Source organism: Nycticebus coucang, chromosome 4 (genome assembly GCF_027406575.1).
Source record: "Nycticebus coucang isolate mNycCou1 chromosome 4, mNycCou1.pri, whole genome shotgun sequence".
Taxonomy (NCBI): Eukaryota; Metazoa; Chordata; class Mammalia; order Primates; family Lorisidae; genus Nycticebus; species Nycticebus coucang.
The window spans coordinates 8098665-8118617 of record NC_069783.1 but is presented as its reverse complement, the minus strand read 5'-3'; the positions used below and the strand labels follow the sequence as shown (position 1 = coordinate 8118617).

Sequence of the window (19953 nt, the reverse complement as noted above, 5' to 3'; positions counted from 1 at the left end):
ATAGGTTCTGGCGTCTTGCATTCAGGAGGTGAATGTGAGCAGTGGCTCTCTCTCTCTCAGTCCTAACAGTTGAACAGTTAGGGGTGTCCAAGGGAGGGCCTGGGGAGAGGGGCAGGAGGAGCGGTGTCCCAGGGCTGGGAAGAAGCCAGAGTGCAAAGTGTTGTGGAAGGGCCAGCAGCCTCCTGCAGACTGCCCTCTGCACCTGAGCAGACAGCTGGGGCCATATGTCCCTCCATTCTGCACATCCTTCTGCTGTACCTGGGAGAGCCAGGCCATTCCAAGGAGCCGCAGGATTTCTATTTCTGCAGCACCTCTGGGAACAGGGCTGCTTGCAGCACAGGTATTCTGGTTACATCCCTAGGCAGGCACAGGGGAGCACCAACACCCACCTCCTACACAGGGCTCTGTAGCTGGGGTCCCATGGGGGGCTCTGGGCAGGGGGTTGTCTAACCTTGAAATCAAAGGTAAAATTGCACGTGTATCCCCTAGGCTTACCTGTCAAAGGGATCAGTGACTCAGACTCTAAGGCTGACAGAAGAAAGCTCTCTGCAAAAACAGTAAGAGCCCCAGGGGCTAGCACAGACACAGGGCTGGGACCCAATCAAATCTGTGGCCTTTTCAGTGACACTGGAAATCACTGTTCCTACTGCTAGCTGGTTTTGTATGAGAATAAAGCATTAAAAAAACCAAATGACAACAGCCTGAATGATTTTGAAGATGTGTGACAGCTTCTGTAAGTGAAGTCTCCATTTAAAGCCTATTATGGGGCGGCGCCTGTGGCTCAGTTGAGTAGGGCGCCGGCCCCATATATTGAGGGAGGGTGGTAGGTTTGAACCCAACCCAGGCCAAACTGCAACAAAAAAATAGCCAGGCTTTGGGGCAGGCAGCTGTAGTCCCAGCTACTTGGGAGGCTGAGGCAAGAGAATTGCCAGCCTGAGAGCTAGAGGTTGCTGTGAGCTGTGACACCAATGCACTCTACTGAGGGGAACAAAGTGAGACTCTGTCTCTAAAAAAAATAAAAATAAAAGATAAGTAAAGCCTATTATCTATTTCTTAAAAAGCCACTACATGGCTGCTTTAAAAAGATTATCCGGGGGCGGCGCCTGTGGCTCGAAGGAGTAAGGCGCTGGCCCCATATGCCGGAGGTGGTGGGTTCAAACCCAGCCCCAGCCAAAAAAGAAAAAACTGCAAAAAAAAAAAGATTATCTGGATAGAATCTAGGGAAAGGGAAGAGACAGAAATGTTAACATACAACCCTTCTAAATTTGTACAACACCTTATTTTTTTAATTTTATTTTGATTTCAACTGGCTTTCACTCATCTTACTTTGAAGGTTTTTTTTTTTTTTTCATTTCTTCCTTTAGCGATTCTCTTGCCCTTAAGCCTCCCAAGTAGTGGGACTACAGGCGCCCACCACAACGTCCGGCTTTTTCTAGTAGAGACGGGGTCTCACTCTGGCTCACTCCGGCTCAGGATGGTCTTGAACCTCTGAGCTCAGGCAATCCACCAGCCTCGGCCTCCCATCGTGCTAGGACTACAGGCATGAGGCACCATACCCAGCCAACATGCTATTTTGTTAAGATTTCTAATTAAGTAACTTTCTGTTTAAAAACAGAAGCAGTCATTTATTTATTCAGCAGGTATTTGAGATTGCTATGTGTAAGGAACTATGCTAGACATGGAAATTAGAAATCTAAATACAAATCTTTTTATTTTTCCTTTTTTGGTGTAATATATAAGCTTAAATTGTAGCTATTCACTATGAGGCAGTTTTACATGATTATTATTATTATTTTTTTTTTACATGATTATTTTATTTTGAAAAACATTCAGAAATCAAGCTCAAAGAGCACTTGTAGAAAAATAAAAGACCTAATCTCTGGTGTTCAGAAAAATACCAACTTTAAAATATAATTCATAGTTATGGAGACTTTCCCTCTTTCATGTTTACATGATGGAGCTGGAACATATTCTTCTTAGCAAAGCATCTCAAGAATGGAAGAAAAAGTATCCAATGTACTCAGCCCCACTATGAAACTAATTTATAGCTTTCATATGAAAGCTATAACCCAATTATAGCCTAAGAATATGGGAAAAGGGGAAAGGGGAAAGGGAGGGGAGGGGAGGGGGGAGGGTGGGTGGAGGGAGGGTGATTGGTGGGATTACACCTATGGGACCACACCTACGGTGCATCTTACAAGGGTACATGTGAAACTTACTAAGTGTAGAATATAAATGTTTTTTTTTTTTTTTTTTTTTGTGGTTTTTGGCCGGGGCTAGGTTTGAACCTGCCACCTCCGGCATATGGGACCGGTGCCCTACTCCTTGAGCCACAGGCGCCACCCGAATATAAATGTTTTAACACAATAACTAAGAAAAAGCCAGAAAGGCTATGTAAACCAGTGTGATGAAAATATTTCTAATTGTATATAAAACCAGTGCATGGTATCCAATGACTGCATTAATGTACACAGCTATGATTTAATAAATAAATAAATAAATAAAATGTAATCCATAGTTTACAGACTTACTCTATGGGAAGAGTCTAGAAGAAAGCCATTCTTTTTTTTTTTTTTTTTTTTTTTTTAGAGACAGAGTCTCACTTTATGGCCCTTGGTAGAGTGCCATGGCATCACACAGCTCACAGCAACCTCTAACTCTTGGGCTTACGCGATTCTCTTGCCTCAGCCTCCCGAGTAGCTGGGACTACAGGCGCCCGCCACAACGCCCGGCTAAGGAAAGCCATTCTTAATGAAGAATCCACATTTAATTAGTAAATATATAAATAGTTCTTTTTTTTTGAGACAGAGTGTCACTATGTCACCCTTGGTAGAGTGCTGTGGTGTCACAGCAACCTCAAATTCTTGGGCTTAAGCTATTGTCTTGCCTCAGCCTCCCAGGTGGCTGGGACTTCAGGCACCAGCCACAATGCCCAGCTATTTTTTTTTTTTTTGGTTGCAGTTGTCATTGTTGTTTAGCAGGCCCAGGCAGAGATTGAACCTGCCAGCCTCTCTGTGTATGTGGCTGGTGCCCTACTCACTGAGCTATGGACGCCGAGCCATATAAATAGTTCTTTTAAGAACACATTAACTTTTGGCTGAGATTTTAGTACACGTCCTTGATGATAATGTTTTAAACTTTGCTGACTACACCAGCCCTTGGAGGATAACCTGAGGTAATATATTTAAGAAAACCCAAATGGCTGACCAGGAAGGTGGCATGTACTTGAACTAGCTGTGGTTCAAAACTCCTTCTCTTTCCTGAGGGAGAAGCAGGCCCCAGAGCAGTGGGCTGGCCTGGTCTCTGAGCCACACCAGAGTCCTGGAGTGAGTCCAGCTGAATCCAGGGCTCCTCCTCCCCATCCTCACTACTTGTTGAGCAACAATGGGAGAAAAACTTACTGAAGCATGATCTCCAACCTCTTGCTATAAACGTGCATTTCTAATTTTTTAGAAACCTTTTGTACCGCACCTGGGGGAGAAAAGAGAGACAGTTTAATTACCAAATTCCTATTTAGAATGATTTCCAAATTAATACTCGGAACCTGGTTATTGATAATCAAAGTGCCTTTTTTTTTTAATTCTTCTTTTTTTTTGAGACAGAGTCTATAACTATGTTGTTCTGGGTAGAGTGCCGGGCGTCATTATCAAAGCAACCTCCAACTCTTGGGGTCAAGCAATACTCTTGCCTCAGTCTTTTTTTTTTTTTTCTATTTTTAGTAGAGACGAGGGTCTTGCTTTTGCTCAGGCTGGTCTCAAACTTGTGAGCTCAAGCTGTTCACCTGCCTCGCTCCCCCACCCCCAGAGTGCTAGGATTACAGGCCTGAGACAGTGTGCCTGACCTTACTGTGGAATTCTTTTTTTTTTTTGAGACAGAGTCTCACTGTGTTGCCCTCGGTAGACTGCCGTGTTGTCACAGCTCACAGCAACCTCAAACTCTTTTGGGCTCAAGTGATTCTCTTGCCTCAGCCTCCCAAGTAGCTGGGACCACAGGCGCCCAACACAACACCCAGCTATTTTTTTTGTTGTTGTTGCAGTTGTCATTGATGTTTAGCTGGCCCAGGCCGGGTTCGAACCCACCACCCTCGGTGCATGTGGTCGGTGCCATAACCACTGTGCTACAGGCACCACCCAACTATGGAATTCTTTTTTTTTTTTTTTTTTGTAGAGACATTTTACTGCCCTCAGTAGAGTGCCATGATGTCACAGGACTCACAGCAACCTCCAGCTCTTGGGCTTACGAGATTCTCCTGCCTCAGCCTCCTGAGCAGCTGGGACTACAGACGCCCGCTACAATGCCTGGCTATTTTTTTGTTGCAGTTTGGCCAGCGCTGGGTTTGAACCTGCCACCCTCAGTATATGGGGCCGGCACCCTGCCCACTGAGCCACAGGTGCCGCTCCCAACTATGGAATTCTTAAAAGTGAAAAACATGTATAAGGATCATTTACCTGCTAGGCCAAATTGATTTTTTTCGATCACCTTATGTTTTTACTAAAGAACCACAAAATGATATTTAATATTATTTTAAATTTTATTTTCAATATTTCCCAAAATTGACATGTATGACCAGGGGTGAATAATAACTCTAGGTATTCCAAGTATTCAAAGGTCTCTGAGGTCTTTTGTTTTGCTTGGGATGTTTTGCAAATTTAGCATCCTACTATATATAATATACCTATAATTTATTTTTAATCGAAATTAATTTCAAAATCACTTGCGCATTAAATTACTTAGCTTTGCCCCCACACCCCCACCCCAACGAAGTAATCTGACAGTGGAGAAGATGAGCCAAGCTTAACCTGGAGCTTTCAGTGTGCTCCAGCATATCACTAAATACCCCCCGTCCCTCACCTGCAGCAGAAGTCACTGGCCGGCAGTGCCTCCAAAAGTTAAAAAGAGCTAAGTTAGGGCAGGGTCAGCAACTGTGACCTTACGGTAAAGTTACTTTTGTGTATAGACTCAAGAGAAATAAAAACATATGTCTATGCAAAAATATATACAAATATCCACAGTAGCAGTGTTCGTAACAGCCATAAAGTAGAGACAATACAAGTATCTTTTAATCGAAGAATGGCAAGCAAAATGTGTTATATCCATACAAGAGGAAATTATTTGGCCATAAAAGGAATGAAGTACTGATTTATGCTACAAAATGGATGAACCTTGAACACCCTATGTTCAGTGAAGGAGGCCAGTCGGGAAAGAACAGATACTGTATGATCCATTCATCTGAAATGTCCAGAGTAGGCACATCCAGAGACAGAAAGGCTGGCGGTTGCTTTGAGTTGGGGGTGCGGGGGGAAGATGTAGGGATTGCAGGATCATATCTAAAAAATTCAGGTTTCTTTTTGGAATGACATAAATTCCTAAACTTGATAATTGTGATGGTTGCACACCTCTGAATGAATTGTACACTTTAAATGGGCTAATTTCATGGTATCAATGAAGCTATTACAAAAAATAGTGCAAAATTTTATAACCCTTCAGAGAAAACACACGTATGCACACTACATATATATCATGAAGGGAAATACGACTTTATTATTTTAAAGAGACTTTAAAAATTAAGGTTTCTTCAATGTGTTTTTAATTTCTCAGCCCAAGTAACTATTTTATCATACAATACTACTGAATTTTCTGGTAAGTGTAGCTTTATCAACTGTCCTCAATACTCACATATACATATTTAAATCTACTCTCTGGAGGAGTCAAACTCTTATTCTCCTGAACTATTTTATAATTCAGACCATAGTTCACCTAATTGTTTTTTATTCATGAATTTGAATTACATATACAATTAACCAGATGACAGCCAAGAAAGCCATATAATAAAATCTTTATACTTTAACTATAATTATTAATTTTATTACTAATATTGGTTTTTGGTTTTTGTTTTGTAGAGACAGAGTCTCACTGTACCGCCCTCGGGTAGAGTGCCGTGGTGTCACACGGCTCACAGCAACCTCTAACTCTTGGGCTTACACGATTCTCTTGCCTCAGCCTCCCGAGCAGCTGGGACTACAGGTGCCCGCCACAACGCCCGGCTATTTTTCTGTTGCAGTTTGGGTTTGAACCCGCCACCCTCGGCATATGGGGCCGGTGTCCTACTCACTGAGCCGCAGGGGCCGCCCTATTACTAATATTGTTAATTCTATCACTAGTAAGTATTACTGACATGTAAAAGCAATCTCATAAAATACATTAAAAAATAAATAAGCTGGTTTGGTGCCTGTAGCTCAGTGGTTACGGTGCCAGCCACATGCACCAAGTCTAGCAGGTTTGAACCTGGCCTGGGCCTGCTAAACAATGACAACTGCAACCAAAAAATAGCCGGGCATTGTGGTGGGTGTCTGCAGTCCAGTACTTGGGAGGCAGAGGCAAGAGAATTGCTTAAGCCCAAGAGTTTAAGGTTGCTGTGAGCTATGACAAAGTGAGACTGTCTCAAAGAAAAAAAAAAAAAGCTATGAAATTGTCTATTGAAAGAAAGTTTGCAAAGTGCACGTGCATACATATATTTGTATATTCCTCACTAAATTTAGATAAACTCCCGAGACATCTGGGAATATACTAAGTGGGAAATACACAATCAGACACGTTTACCTATCCTTAGCAGCTGTGTGCGTCAAAACAGGACACAAACTAAAATCAGGTGCAGCATAAAATGGAGGAGTGTGGTAGAAGAATACAGGAACGATGCGTTCTGAAGATGCATACGGAAGCTTTCTTTTCTTATGCATCTCTGGGACAATGGGGGACATAAATGGAAGCTAACACACAGACCTACAGATACAAGATGTGCTTCCAGAATCTTAGGGGCTGAGAAAGAAAAGGGAGAAAAACGCTATCAAAGAAAATCAGGTTTTTTCATAGGAAGTGCCTCTAGAGTAGGGTTGGCAAACTTTTTGTCAGATAGTGTTTTAGGCTTCAAGGACTCCATGGTCTCTTTCCCAACTACTTACTCAACTCTCCGTTGTAGCACAAAAGTAGCATTAGGCGACAGGGAACCCACAAACAAAAGCAGATTGTGGGGGCTGGATTTGGTTCATGGGCCACAGTTGCTGACCCTGTTCTAACTTAAAACCCCAGGCTTGGATATGATGAAGTCAATTCATTACATCATATACATACAGAATATGCGCAACCTAAATATCATGTGTATCGGTCCTTGTGTTACTTTTCATCTTCCAAAGGAGAAGGTGTTACTTATAAAATCTCTGCCCCTTAGCCTCATGGGTGCAACCTTCTAGGTTAACATGTATCACATACACACCTTGGATTGTCATCTTAATCTTTAAAATTCATCCTGTCTATTCTCTCACCCCTATAGCTAATCCATCAGGAAATAGTGCTGGCTTTACCTTCAGAGTATCTCCAGATTCCAACCACTTCCTGCCACCCCCACCACCGACAAGCTTGTCTGAACCATTGACTCCCCGCTGGATGACTGAGAAAGCTCCCACCTGGAACCTCTATTTCCTTACTCATCTGCCTAGCAGTCTACTCTAAGCAAGCATCAGAGAGTCCTTTAAAAACTTTGTCAGATCATGTCTTTTAACTCAAACTAAAATCTGAAGTCCTTACAATGGCCAGCAAGGCCCGACAGGATCTGCCCCAACTCCAAACCCTGCCAAGCAGCTCCAGGACACACGAGGATGGGAGCTGCTGGAGCGCAGGGGTCTGCTTGCTGCTGAGGCATCCTGAGCATCTAGAATTATGCCTGCCAAGTAGCCAGTGCTCAACAAGTATTTGTCAAATAACTGCACGTTTGTCATCACTGTAGGAGAACATAATTCAATGTCATTCTCCATAAACTACAAAATGGGGAAGAGCTAGGGAATACAAGGCCGCCAGCTAGGTTAACAGATCTTTAATATAAGGGACAGATGGAAGAAGCCTATTCTAACCGTCCACAATGAACCTTTGTTGAAATGCCCAGAGGCTAACCAAATGGAGAGATGCTTTTTTTTTTTTTTTGGTTTTTGGCCGGGGCTAGGTTTGAACCCGCCACCTCCGGCATACGGGACCAGCGCCCTACTCCTTAAGCCACAGGCGCCGCCCCAGAGAGATGCTTTTATTATTAGTGTAAGATGGATCACTAACAATGTCATGGCCGCTATTTTTTATTCAAATACTAAAACTAGAGTAAAGGTACATTTTCACTGTGGACCATACTACTAAGAGAAATAGTCAAGATGAGTCAAACTAGTCCGATACCACGCAGCTCAGGCATTTCTTCCTACACAACACAGACATAAAGTACTCGCGGCGATCTGTTAAAAGCAAGCATCGCTTGCTTTTCAGCATCATCAGTAGGCAGAGCCTTCACCAGGACAGCAGATGACACCTTGACAACATGCTCTGAAATCTGTTCTCTACCACAAAGCATGGACAAGGAGCTGGAGGGGCTCAGACACTAAACGTTCCTGAAGACTACACATTTTAATTGGCCTAAAAAAGAACATTTTTGCACAGAGATTTCTCATTTCAGAAAAGTATACAAATTTCTGATTAGCTGATTGTATAAAAATGACTTCATTTTACAAAAGGGTTATTAGAATATAATAAACAGAAAGCAACTTTGGTGGCTGAAACACAAATCAACTCAGGAGCATTTGATTTGAATTGAACAAACTCACTTGAAGTGACACCCAGCTGTGGAGGGCAGGGTGTGGTTCAGAGCTGAAAGCTGTGCTGGCCACATCCCTAAGTAATCTTTTCATTTCTGCTCTCTACACCAAACCCTAATCCTCACTTCACTGTTACTAACGTTTGTTTACTCATGATTTATTTATTTATTAATCTATTTATTTATTGAGGCAGAGTCTCACTTTGTTGCCTTCAGTAGAGTGCTGTGGCATCATAGCTCACAGCAACCTCAAACCCTTAGGCTCAAGCAATTCTCTTGCCTCAGCCTCCTAAGTAGCTGGGACTACAGATAACCACCACAACACCTGGCTATTTTTAGAGACGGGGTCTTGCTCAGGATGGTCTCAAACCTATGAGCTCAAGCAATCCACCCCACCTTGGCCTCCCAGAGTGCTAGGATTACAGGCAGGAGCCGCCATGCCCGGCCGTTATGACTTTTTTAAAGGTCTTCCTTCCCACCCACTCCCACACCATGCACCTTCATTTTCATCACTTAAGGTAAGAAAAAACACTGGTGTTTTCTTTGGTTGAAAATTGTCCCATAAGGAGACTCCATTTTATTTAAGCAGTTTCACTAAACACAAACAGAGCGGCATAGCTTCCGAGAAGACATGCTGCCTCCTTCCAGCAGTACTTCGGGATTTCTGATTAAAGTGTTTAACAACCAACATGTCTATTAGGACTGCTTCTAAAGGGATTTTTATTTTGTGTTAATTGCAACCAGATTTTTACAGTATAAATTCAGAAGCTAAGACAAAAAGTAAGTAAAATACCAGTAATATGAATTGCTATGCATATATTTTAAAGATTAAATAGGAATGGAAAAATCAGGAGATTAAATTCTTTAGGACTCTATTTACTGCTTTTTACTTCAGGGAAACGTGGAAGAAATAAAATAAATAATTGATAACAGTGAAAACATTCTGTACCTTTCCTTATTTTTGGATTTGACTGTACTTCCAGTATCACAGTTGTTACTGTATCTGCATACATATCATTAGAAGGGTTTGCCAACCACTGGAAAGCAAAAGGCAGAATCAGGAAGGTGCAACTATGACCAACCACACGAGGCTCTGAGTACTCCCCTATCCATGGCATATACTTATGGGAATGTTCCCAACACTTTCACCGGAATTAACTTACTCCTTGTTTACTAAAATTAATAATGCTACGCTCTTCTAATTTTCTTCCTTTTCTTGGAAACAAAGTCTCACTCTGTTGCCCAAGGCTAGAGTGCTGTGGCCTCAGCCTCGCTCACAGCAACCTGGAACTCCTGGGTTCATGCGATTCTTCTGCCTCAGCCTCCCAAGTAGCTGGGACTACGGGTACCACCATGATGCCCAGATAATTTTTCTATTTTTTAGTAGAGACGTGGTCTTGCTCACTCAGGCTGGTCTCAAACTTCTGAGCTTAAGGGATCCCCCTGCCTTGGCCTCCCAGAGTGCTAGGATTACAGGCATGAGCCACTGCACCCGGCCTCCTCCTAATTTTCTTTTAATAACAAAAGCAAAATGTACTGAACAAGTCCTTTGTGGCAGAGTGTTTTATATGCATTATCACTTAATTCTCATAAAAATAACCATTAAAAAACTTTATGTTATAAAAGAGTAACTGATACAAAAGTAACATGCACAACAGAATTGTTGGCGCTGGGATTCAAACACAGATTCCTGACCACTATATTCTGGTAGCATCACGTAGTGTAAGAGGGTATTAGTTTTAAACATTTACTTTTGCTTCTCACACTAAGCCTAGCATCTCCTGATACCCTTTCTTTTTTTTTGCAGTTTTTGGGTGGGGCTGGGCTTGAACCCACCACCTCCAGCATACGGGGCCGGCGCCCTACTCCTTGAGCCACAGGCGCCGCCCCTGATACCCTTTCTTATGCCTAGTGCTCCAATAATGTTTTCCATGTTTCTAGGTTGGGTCAGCTAAATTATTTCAGGAGTAATGCCTCTCTCTTATTTCCACAAAGAGTACTTCTAAGTTCATCTCTGATATGTTCACTCTAGAAACTAAACTAAATTCTTTAACAGTATTTGGTAGCAAGAACTAAATTTGTTATTATATTAATGTCTCCCCCCACTCCTTTTTTTTGAGACAGAGTCTCACTCTGTCACCCTGAGTAGAGTGCCGTAGCATCACAACTCACAGCAACCTCCAACTTTTGGGCTTAAGCGATTCTCTTGCCTCAGCGTCCCAAGTAGCTGGGATTACAGGCACCTGCCACAACACCCGGCTATTTTATTTTTTTTTTTGGTTGTAGCTGTCATTGTTGTTTGGCGGGCCCAGGCTGGATTCGAACTCGCCAGCTCTGGTGTACTTGGCCAGCACCCTGGCCACTGAGCTACAGGTGCCAAGCCTGTCTCCCCTTTTTTTGATGTTAATATTTTATATATTATTGTATGTAACTTTGTTATATTATTGCATGTAACTCTGTTTGACATTTTTAGTTGTTTTTAGCCTTATGCATAAATTTAGACTTACCTAGGAGGCACCCGTAGCTCAGTGGGTAGGGCACCGGCCACATGCACCAAGGCTGGTGGGTTCGAACCCGGCCTGGGTCAGCTAAAATCAACAATGACAACTGCAACAAAAAAATAGCCAGGCGTTGTAGTGGGCACCTGTAGTCCCAGCTATTTGGGAGGCTGAGGCAAGAGAATTGCTTAAGCCCAAGAGTTTGAGGTTGCTGTGAGCTATGATGCCACAGCACTCTACCCAGGGCGACAGAGTGAGACTCTGTCTCAAAAAAAAAAATAAATAAATAAAATTTAGACTTACCTAACTCACAGAATTCTAGTGGGACCAGAGCTGACAGATCTTTTTCTAACTGTCTTAAAATATAGCTAATAGTATGCCTTGGAATTCTCCTTTGAGGCAGAGAAACAGACCATGTGCGCCCCTAGATTATTCACTGCCAAGACTCACCTTAAAAGTTCTTTAAACTTAACAGGTGCCAATCCATCAAAGTAAACCATGCGGTTCCTTTGATGTCTATCTTCCAAACTGTACCAGTAGGAATTTAAAATTCTAACAGTAGGAACCACATGTATCTAATCTAATAATTTCTAGCCTTCTTGGATTTGGGTCACGTTATTGCTGTTTACTTGAATTTTCAAAATTCTAATCTTTTAAGGCAGCGGTTCTCAACCTTTCTAATGCTGCAATGTATTGTCACTATTAAAAAGGGGTCACGACCCATAGGTTGAGAACTGCTGTTTTAAGATGTGCTACATGATAAGTTAGTTTTAACAGAATTAAATTATTTTCTGAGAATTTTAAGATCTTTTGATATAACTGGCAATATCTTGGAGTACCACAAAATCAGCTGAAGCTTACTCATGAGACCTATACTTATCGCATCCAGTAAATATTAAGCCTTAACTTATTGCTTCCTGAGTTAACTACATAGAAAATGCCCAGCTATATTATATTTAATGCTGATTTTAGAAAGAAAAATTATTTGCATATGTATTTTTCAATGATGCTTTTTCCCTAATTGGGAAGAAATGAATTTTCTCTACAATTGCATGTAAACATTTTAAAACTTTTTTCCACCTTGTTTAGGTAAATGATTTTATCTTACTTCTAATACCACCATGCCTGGTTCTTGTATTACAGTAATATTTTTGAACACTTTCAGAGCAGGTTTTTCTTGAATTTCTAATTCTTCTACATCACCTGAAAAAAAAAAAAAAAGAAGGAATTACAAGATGTATATAATTTTCTGATAATCTTCCAGAGGCATAATTATTCATTTGTTTATAGAAACAGTGGAAATAAAGCATATATACAATGAAAAATAAATAACATTTGTACTCAATTTTTAAACAACTAAGTTTGATGTTACTTACTTATAGAAGCTGAAAAGAACTCAATGTTTATTATAAAAATTAATGTAACTTGGTTAAGATTTACCTTGGACATTAAATATTTTATTAGTAGTAAACTCAGGTGATCTTCAAACACCTGTAAGAAATTTAGCCTTCCAACAGCACCTTCACATTTGACGTGAGACTAGTCATCTACTGCCAACTAGGTTCTTCTGCCTTCTGTCTTCATAACGTTTAATAATTCTGCAGGGAAATTCTGTGGTTGAAGAAGAGAGTTTCTGGTCTTCCTAGTGTCCTCCTTGTGTTTTGTTTTTAAAGAGAGACAGGGTCACTTTTTAGTTGGTCAGGCTATTCTAGAACTCCTGTGTAAAGTGATCTTGCTTCAGCCTTCAGAGAAGCCGGGATTATAGACAGGAGCCACTGCACCCGGCTACCTGCTTTCCAGTGTCCTCTTAATCAAGAATTAGTTTAGTCATATTTTACCAACTACCGATATTATGACCTATAATTCTAACATGTGGTTATGAGGTCAAAAATTTTCTTTTCTTTTTCTTTTTTTTTTTTTTTTGGTTGCAGTTTGGCCGGGGCCGGGTTTGAACCCGCCACCCTCGGTATATGGGGTCGGCGCCCTACCGACTGAGCCACAGGCGCCTCCCAGAGGTCAAAAATTTTCTTTCCACTAGTTTATTTTACAGTAGTACTTTACTATTTGAATTATAAAAATCATGCTGATTGAATGTGTATTTGGTAATATGAAATATTCTTGCTTTATTAGAGAAAATCCACACCTTTTAATTTAGTCATTGCTCTTCATCATGTTAATACACAAAAATCTCCAACTCAAAATGCTCTAATATGAAAACAGAACAGGTTTATCCTCAGTGGCATTTGGCTAGTGGTTATGAGCTATAATAAAACCTGTATAGACTGGTCCTGATGGAACTAGAAAATTATTTTCACTGATAAAATTTCATGTACAGTCAAGTAAAACAGATTTTATTTATTTATTTATTTATTTTAGAGACAAAGTCTCATTCTGTCGTCCTGGGGTACAGTGCTGTGGTGTCATAACTCATGGCAACCTCAAACTCTAGGGTTCAAGCGATCTTCTTGCCTCAGCTCCCCAAGTAGTTGGGACTATTAAGTACTCGCCACAACACTTGGCTAATTTTTAGAAGAGACAGGGTCTCACTCTTGCTCAGGCTGTTCTCAAACTTCTGAGTTCAAAGGACCCTCCTACCATGGCCTCCCAGAGTGCTAGGATTATAAGTGTGAGCCACTGTGCCTGGCCTAACTATTTTAAACACAAGGAGCAAAGATTACTGACATTATTAGAATTTTAAGTGGATCAAGGTAAGAGGTATAATAGAATTTTTTAAAAATCTATATTTTCAAAAATTTTACCTAAAGGCAATACAAACATGACCTTGTTTGTGTATAAATGAAATTTGTACAATTCTGAGACAATTACCAGAATTCAATAACATTTTTTCCTAGATATAAAATTATCTTACTAAAACCAGAAAACAATTAAAGCAATTACAACACATATGCATACCTGTCAATTTCTGTAGCTGGCAATAGAGCAAATTAAAGGGACCAGTATATGGAATGGCTTGGGTCTGTTTCACAGTGCTCATGGCTAAGTCAGTATAACCTGAAGAGAAAATCAGAATACGTTTAATGAAACAATACCAGTCTCCACAAAATACACCTAACACCTAGTAAATAGATACCAGGAGTGAAAAAAAGAGTAAAAGCAAGGTAAACAAGAACACGTTTCTTTAGAAAGCTAACCAGATGCTCCTTAATTTGGTACCATCCACGTTTTCCCACTTACCTCCATATGCCCCACACCCAGCCCCAGTTAACTTCTGTTCCGGCCTTAAGGAAGCACCCTCCTTCCCCTGAACGCTCCAGGTTCTGGGACGTCTAGGAGCCAGTGGACCAGCTGACTTCTTTTTTGCTTGGCAACTCCTAACAAACCTTCTCCTGGCACAAGTGCTTACCAATTTACAAAGCTTTTCCCAACTCTCTAGCCAGTTTCTCCTCATACATTCATCACGCCTTCTGTATGTCACTGAGCAATATGGTAACTAGCTCTTCCCAAGATTGTTTCACTCATTAGACAGAGATGATTTCAAGGGCTAGGATTCTGTTTTTAAATTAATCTTTAGTCATTTTAAGTTAATCCTTAGTCCTTCAGCACCTGACGCCTGGCAGAAGCCTAAGAGCTCTAACGGCTGAATGAAGGACAAGGATAGTGAGGTGTGATGGTCTGAGAAGTTGACAGGTGGCCCATCTCACAAGTAAAGCAGTGTTTACCTCAATGCTGCTGCTACTGTTTAATTCTTCATAAAGTGCTTACAGTTCGTTAGTGCTATATAAATAACCTTGAGCACAGTATTTACTTTCCCCTATTTACTGGGAAATTACTAATAACTCAGCATTTATACAAAGTACATAGAAAATGCTCATAAACTTTAGGAAAAGCAATTTACAAACTTAAATATAATCCTATTTAGTTTTAAATTTTCATTTTTCTCTATAATTAGCTTCAATTTATATACATTACGGCTTGGGCTATATAGTGTTACTTATTTGGATGGTGAATGAAAGTTCCAAGGCATTGGAAACTTTAGGCTTTACATTAATTAATTTTTCACTTTTCTTTTTTGAAACAGAGTCTCACTTTGTCACCCTCAGTAGAGTGCCATGGTGTCATAGCTCACAGCAACCTCAAACTCTTGGGTTCAAATGATTCTCTTGCCTCAGCTTCCCAAGTAGCTGGGACTACAGGTGCCTGCCACAACTCCTGGCTATTTTTAGAGATGAGGTCTCACTCTGGCTCAGGCTGGTCTTGAACTGTGAACTCAGGAAATCCACCTGGCTCGACCTCCCAAGTGCTGGGATTACAGGCATGAGCCACTATGCCTGGCCTATTAATTTTTCTCTTTTAAAGAAGTTATCAAGATTTTCCCCCTACTCATTTTGGAAGCCCCAGCAAATGATATAAAACTACAGGTCATAAAGAACAAAATGTTTATCTGAGGAATCCAACGTTACTTCAGAAAATAAAAACACCAATACTGTTATAAAGGGTAGAAAACAGGGTGGCTGGAAGGTCAACAATAGTCCTCTACCTGATTTAGAAGTAAACTATGTTCTCAATCACGAAAATGGTGATTTCACAACTAATTTAAATGTTTCACACCACAAAGCTAATTAGTTTACTACCTCTCACCTATTCCTATTTTATTATGTTTGTTACTTAAAATTTGGCCACTAGGTTAAGTGAAGAAGTTTTCATAGATTTTCTTTTTCTGTCAAGATGATGTGTGACACGTAATAGTATACTTACTGGACAGGTCACAAGGAGAAAGTATATGATAATTAAAGTTTCTTTTAACAAGAATTCCTGAGACCCGTTGGCCTTGTTCAGGTTTTTTGTCTGCTAAAAAGCCCATAACCTATTAAAAAAAAATAATAATAATAATTAAAAACAAGAAAGTTGAAGAAAACAGAATTCTGTAAAATACAGTTCTTAATTCAAGCATTAAAATGCTGTTAATAATAGTAGTGACCATTTAACATCTGAACAATGGAAACACCACGTGAACTTAACTATGAAATACAGAAAATGTTTTATACGTCTATTACCCGAGCAGTAACAATGCTACCAAGATATCGAAAGAGTCACAGAGACAAATCCTGCCAAAATGGCCAGGTTTAGTTCAGCCGGATCGTTCAACATCCAAGGAAACCTACTAAGTGCTGAGGTTAAGAAAACAACAGCTGCCAGCAGTGGGGAAGGACCGGAGGTGCTGGCGGAAGCAATAAACCCCTCAGAATCTGGCTGTGAATATCCCTGGTCTTGAGCTGTTTTCTGTTGGGAGGTTTATTATTACTGATTCAATCTTGCTATTAGATATTGGTCTGTTCAGTTTATATTTCTTCCTGATTCAAGCTTGAGAGTTGTGTGCTTTCCTCTTAGAAAACTCATTTTAATGCAGCAATGCTGTTCTTGAGGAGAAAAATAACTAATAAAGCTAATGATTTTAAATAACTAATATTATGGCTAAAACCCAGAACGCCCCAATAAGAAACCCCACTTCAACTATGCTCAGTTCAATTCAGCTTCTCCTAAACATTTTTTGGTCACCACATCTTAACCAGCAGAATTTGGAAAATACAGTTCTAGATTCTCAACTGAATATATTTTCCCATATGTATAAGAAAAATACCATTAAATTTGCTGCTGAAAAGTTTTATACACAGTAAAATTCGGGAATAAATATAATCAGTTATTTTCTTTAGCTACAAAGCCTCATATCCTAAATAGTGCTAATTTGTTTTTTTCCCTCAAATTATACTGCAAGAAAGGATATTTGTCAATTAGCTTCTTCATGTCTGGCTCATTATATATTAAAAGAATGTTGTAAAACTGTTCACTAACACATGTCTGATATTCAATACTTCAAATAAATCACTGAAGTTTCCCTTAGAGATATCTTTTTTTTTTTTTTTTAGAGACGGAGTCTCACTTTATCACCCTTGGTAGAGAGTGCCATGACATCACAGCTCACAGCAACCTCCAACTCCTGGGTTTAGGTGATTCTCTTGCCTCAGCCTCCCCAGCAGCTGGGACTACAGGCGCCTGCCACAATGCCTGGCTTTTTTTGTTGTTGTTGCAGTTTGGCTGGGGCTGGGTTTGAACCCACCACCATGGGTATATGGGGCCGGCGCCCTGCTCACTGAGCCACAGGTGCCACCCACCCTTAGAGATATCTTAAAAAGATTTTTGATCCCAGCCTCATTTACCAACAAATTAAAAAATTTCTTTCCCTCTCCTTAAAAAAAAAAAAAAAAAAAAAAAAAAAAAACAAAGACTTTTGATCAACAGTGGCAAAAATGCAGACTTCTTCAAACATCGCTTGAAAATCCCAGGTAAAGCTTTTCTTATTTCAATTTTAAATTCTGAAAATATTATATTTCACCATCAAGAATAATTAGTTTTGTTTGTTTCTGAGACCGAGTCTCACTCTGCCACCCAGAGTACAGTGGTGTGATCATAGGTAGCTACTACAGCCTTGAACTCCTGGGCTCAAGCAAATCTCCTACCTCAGCCTCCAAATAGCTGGGACTACAGGTGTGCACCACTACATGTGGCTAATTTTTTCTTATTTTTTGTAGAGATAAGGTCTTGCTATGTTGTTCAGGCTGATCTCAAACACCCGGCCTCAAGTGATCCTCCAGTCTTGGCCTCCCAAAGTATTGGAATTATAGGTGTGAGCTACCCTACCTGGCCAAAAATGATTAATTTTTTTTTTTTTTTGTAGAGACAGTCTCTCACTGTACCACCCTTGGTAGAGTGCCATGACATCACACGGCTCACAGCAACCTCTAACTCTTGGGCTTACGCGATTCTCTTGCCTCAGCCTCCCGAGCAGCTGGGACTACAGGTGCCCACCACAACGCCTGGCTATTTTTTTGTTGCAGTTTGGCTGGGGCTGGGTTTGAACCCGCTACCCTCGGCATATGGGGCCGGCGCCCTACTCACTGAGCCACAGGCGCCACCCCAAAAATGATTAATTTTTAAAAAGACAATTTTTTATATAGTCTGTCACATCCACACAAACATTTATGGTTAGAGATACAGGCAGTCCCTGGGTTACAAACAAGATAGGTTCTGTAGGTCTGTTCTTATGGTGAATTTGTATGTAAGGTGGAACAGGTACATTTACCTATTACCTGTAATAGCCTACATTTATTAAGTTTGAGTCATACATAGGTCAGATATTTGTAACTTGGGGACTTTAATAGCCTCCATTTGTAAGTGTGAGTTGTACATAAGTCAGGTGTTTGCAGCTCGCAGACTACCGGTATAGACCCTTCTTTATATTGTTAGGGGGAATGATGAGAAATCGACACAGCACTGTATTGGCTATAGTAAATATAGTAATTAACATTTGTTTACTCTCAGACAAATAGGGAAGGAAAAGTAATTGAAGATGTGAATTAAAGAGCTATCAGATTCAAATGCATTAAGATCTAATTTATCTGAAAATCTTCCATTTGAAGAAGCCTAAAAAGCTTAAGGATAAAATTCTTCTAGTATAGTCAGTAGACAGAAATAAGTACATTCTCTTAATTAAAGCAGATACATGTTCTTTAAAAATATACTCTTCCCTGAAGACAACATGGAGAGTATAGATATGAACCATGACCCTTTACCTTGGCTAGTTTTTCTCCTCTGAAGTTTAAGGTCACTGCTTCTGTATTCCGAGGATTATGAACCTCTATATGAACTTCATCATTATCTTCATATTCTCGAATCAGTGCTGCTTTTAATCTGGCCATTTCGTTCTGTTCTCCATGGACTAAAATCTATGCAGAATAAATTTTAAAAGAGCACAGGGAAACATTGTTCTTTCAGATTAATGATGATCCATATGTGAGTAAACTACATGAAATAGAGACAGAAATAGTAAATAGAGGTGTAACAGTAACCTTATGAAACTTTACTACTTTTGAGGACGTTCAGTCACTCAAATTTGTATAGACATTCATTCTGCTTGGCTTTCAAGATACTTATGGGGAACTATTTCAACAGAGGGGCAAATCAATTTTCTAATCTTATCTTTGCCACTAATAAGATATATTAATTTTTCTAAGTTTCAATGCTTCTAGGGTCACAGTGGTAAACACCTGGACCAGGTCACTTCTGTAGTCTATTCTAGCTTTAAATGCACACGACTCTTGTCTTGAAACTATTGCTACTCCACTATAACAGAAAGTACCCATAGCTTTTTTAGGTTTCTTTTAATTTTTTTTTGCAGTTTTTGACAGGGGCTGGGTTTGAACCCACCACCTCTAGTATTTGGGGCCGGCGCCCTACTCCTTGAGCCACAGGTGCCGCCCTTTTTTAGGTTTCTTAATATAAGACTTTCAAAAGAAGCTTTTTGTGAAGAAAAAAAGTGACTTCTGATAATTCCTTCTTTAAAGCAACATGTACTAAAATATTTCAGAACCAAATGTAGAGGGGCATTTACAACTACTTCATTAACTAGCAGGCTCTTTCTATTCATTTTCATAACTTCTATTTTATGAGACAGACCATTCTTAGCCTCTAGACTATTGGTAGATGGTTTCTGGTTGGGTATTAGCAGCAAGGCCAGCATCGCTACTAGGCTTGTAACTTAAGGGTGAAGAGCCCATGCCTGGCTGCCAGAACACAAATTCTGTCAATGCCAAGTTACTTAACACCTCAGTTTTCACATCTACAGAACAGCTGTTGGTTATGAAGATTAAGCAAATCAATTAATATACAACATAAGTACAGTCCCTGATGCACGGTAAATAGTAAATGCTAGCTATTTCTTTCTTTCTTTCTTTTTTTTTGGGGGGGGGGGATCTCATTTTGTCGCCCTCTGTAGAATGCTGTGCCTTCATAGCTCACAGTGACCTCAAACTC

At 40.3% G+C, this 19953-nt stretch overlaps 1 protein-coding gene across 3 annotated transcripts in view; it reads right to left on the bottom strand.

Moving 5' to 3' along the window:
- The window catches only part of CPSF3 (cleavage and polyadenylation specific factor 3), a 48940-nt gene that overhangs the window by 4123 nt on the left and 24864 nt on the right, over positions 1-19953 (bottom strand). For 2 of the 3 annotated variants that reach the window (XM_053587863.1, XM_053587864.1), the window contains 6 exons: positions 18714-18866; positions 15841-15949; positions 14038-14136; positions 12233-12327; positions 9576-9663; positions 3402-3471 (listed from right to left, as the gene is read on the bottom strand). In XM_053587863.1, the coding sequence (XP_053443838.1) occupies positions 3402-3471; positions 9576-9663; positions 12233-12327; positions 14038-14136; positions 15841-15949; positions 18714-18866 (614 nt within the window). Of the gene's footprint in view, positions 1-3401; positions 3472-9575; positions 9664-11133; positions 11234-12232; positions 12328-14037; positions 14137-15840; positions 15950-18713; positions 18867-19953 lie in introns of those variants that run through there. The other variant, XR_008379500.1, reaches the window with a different exon arrangement.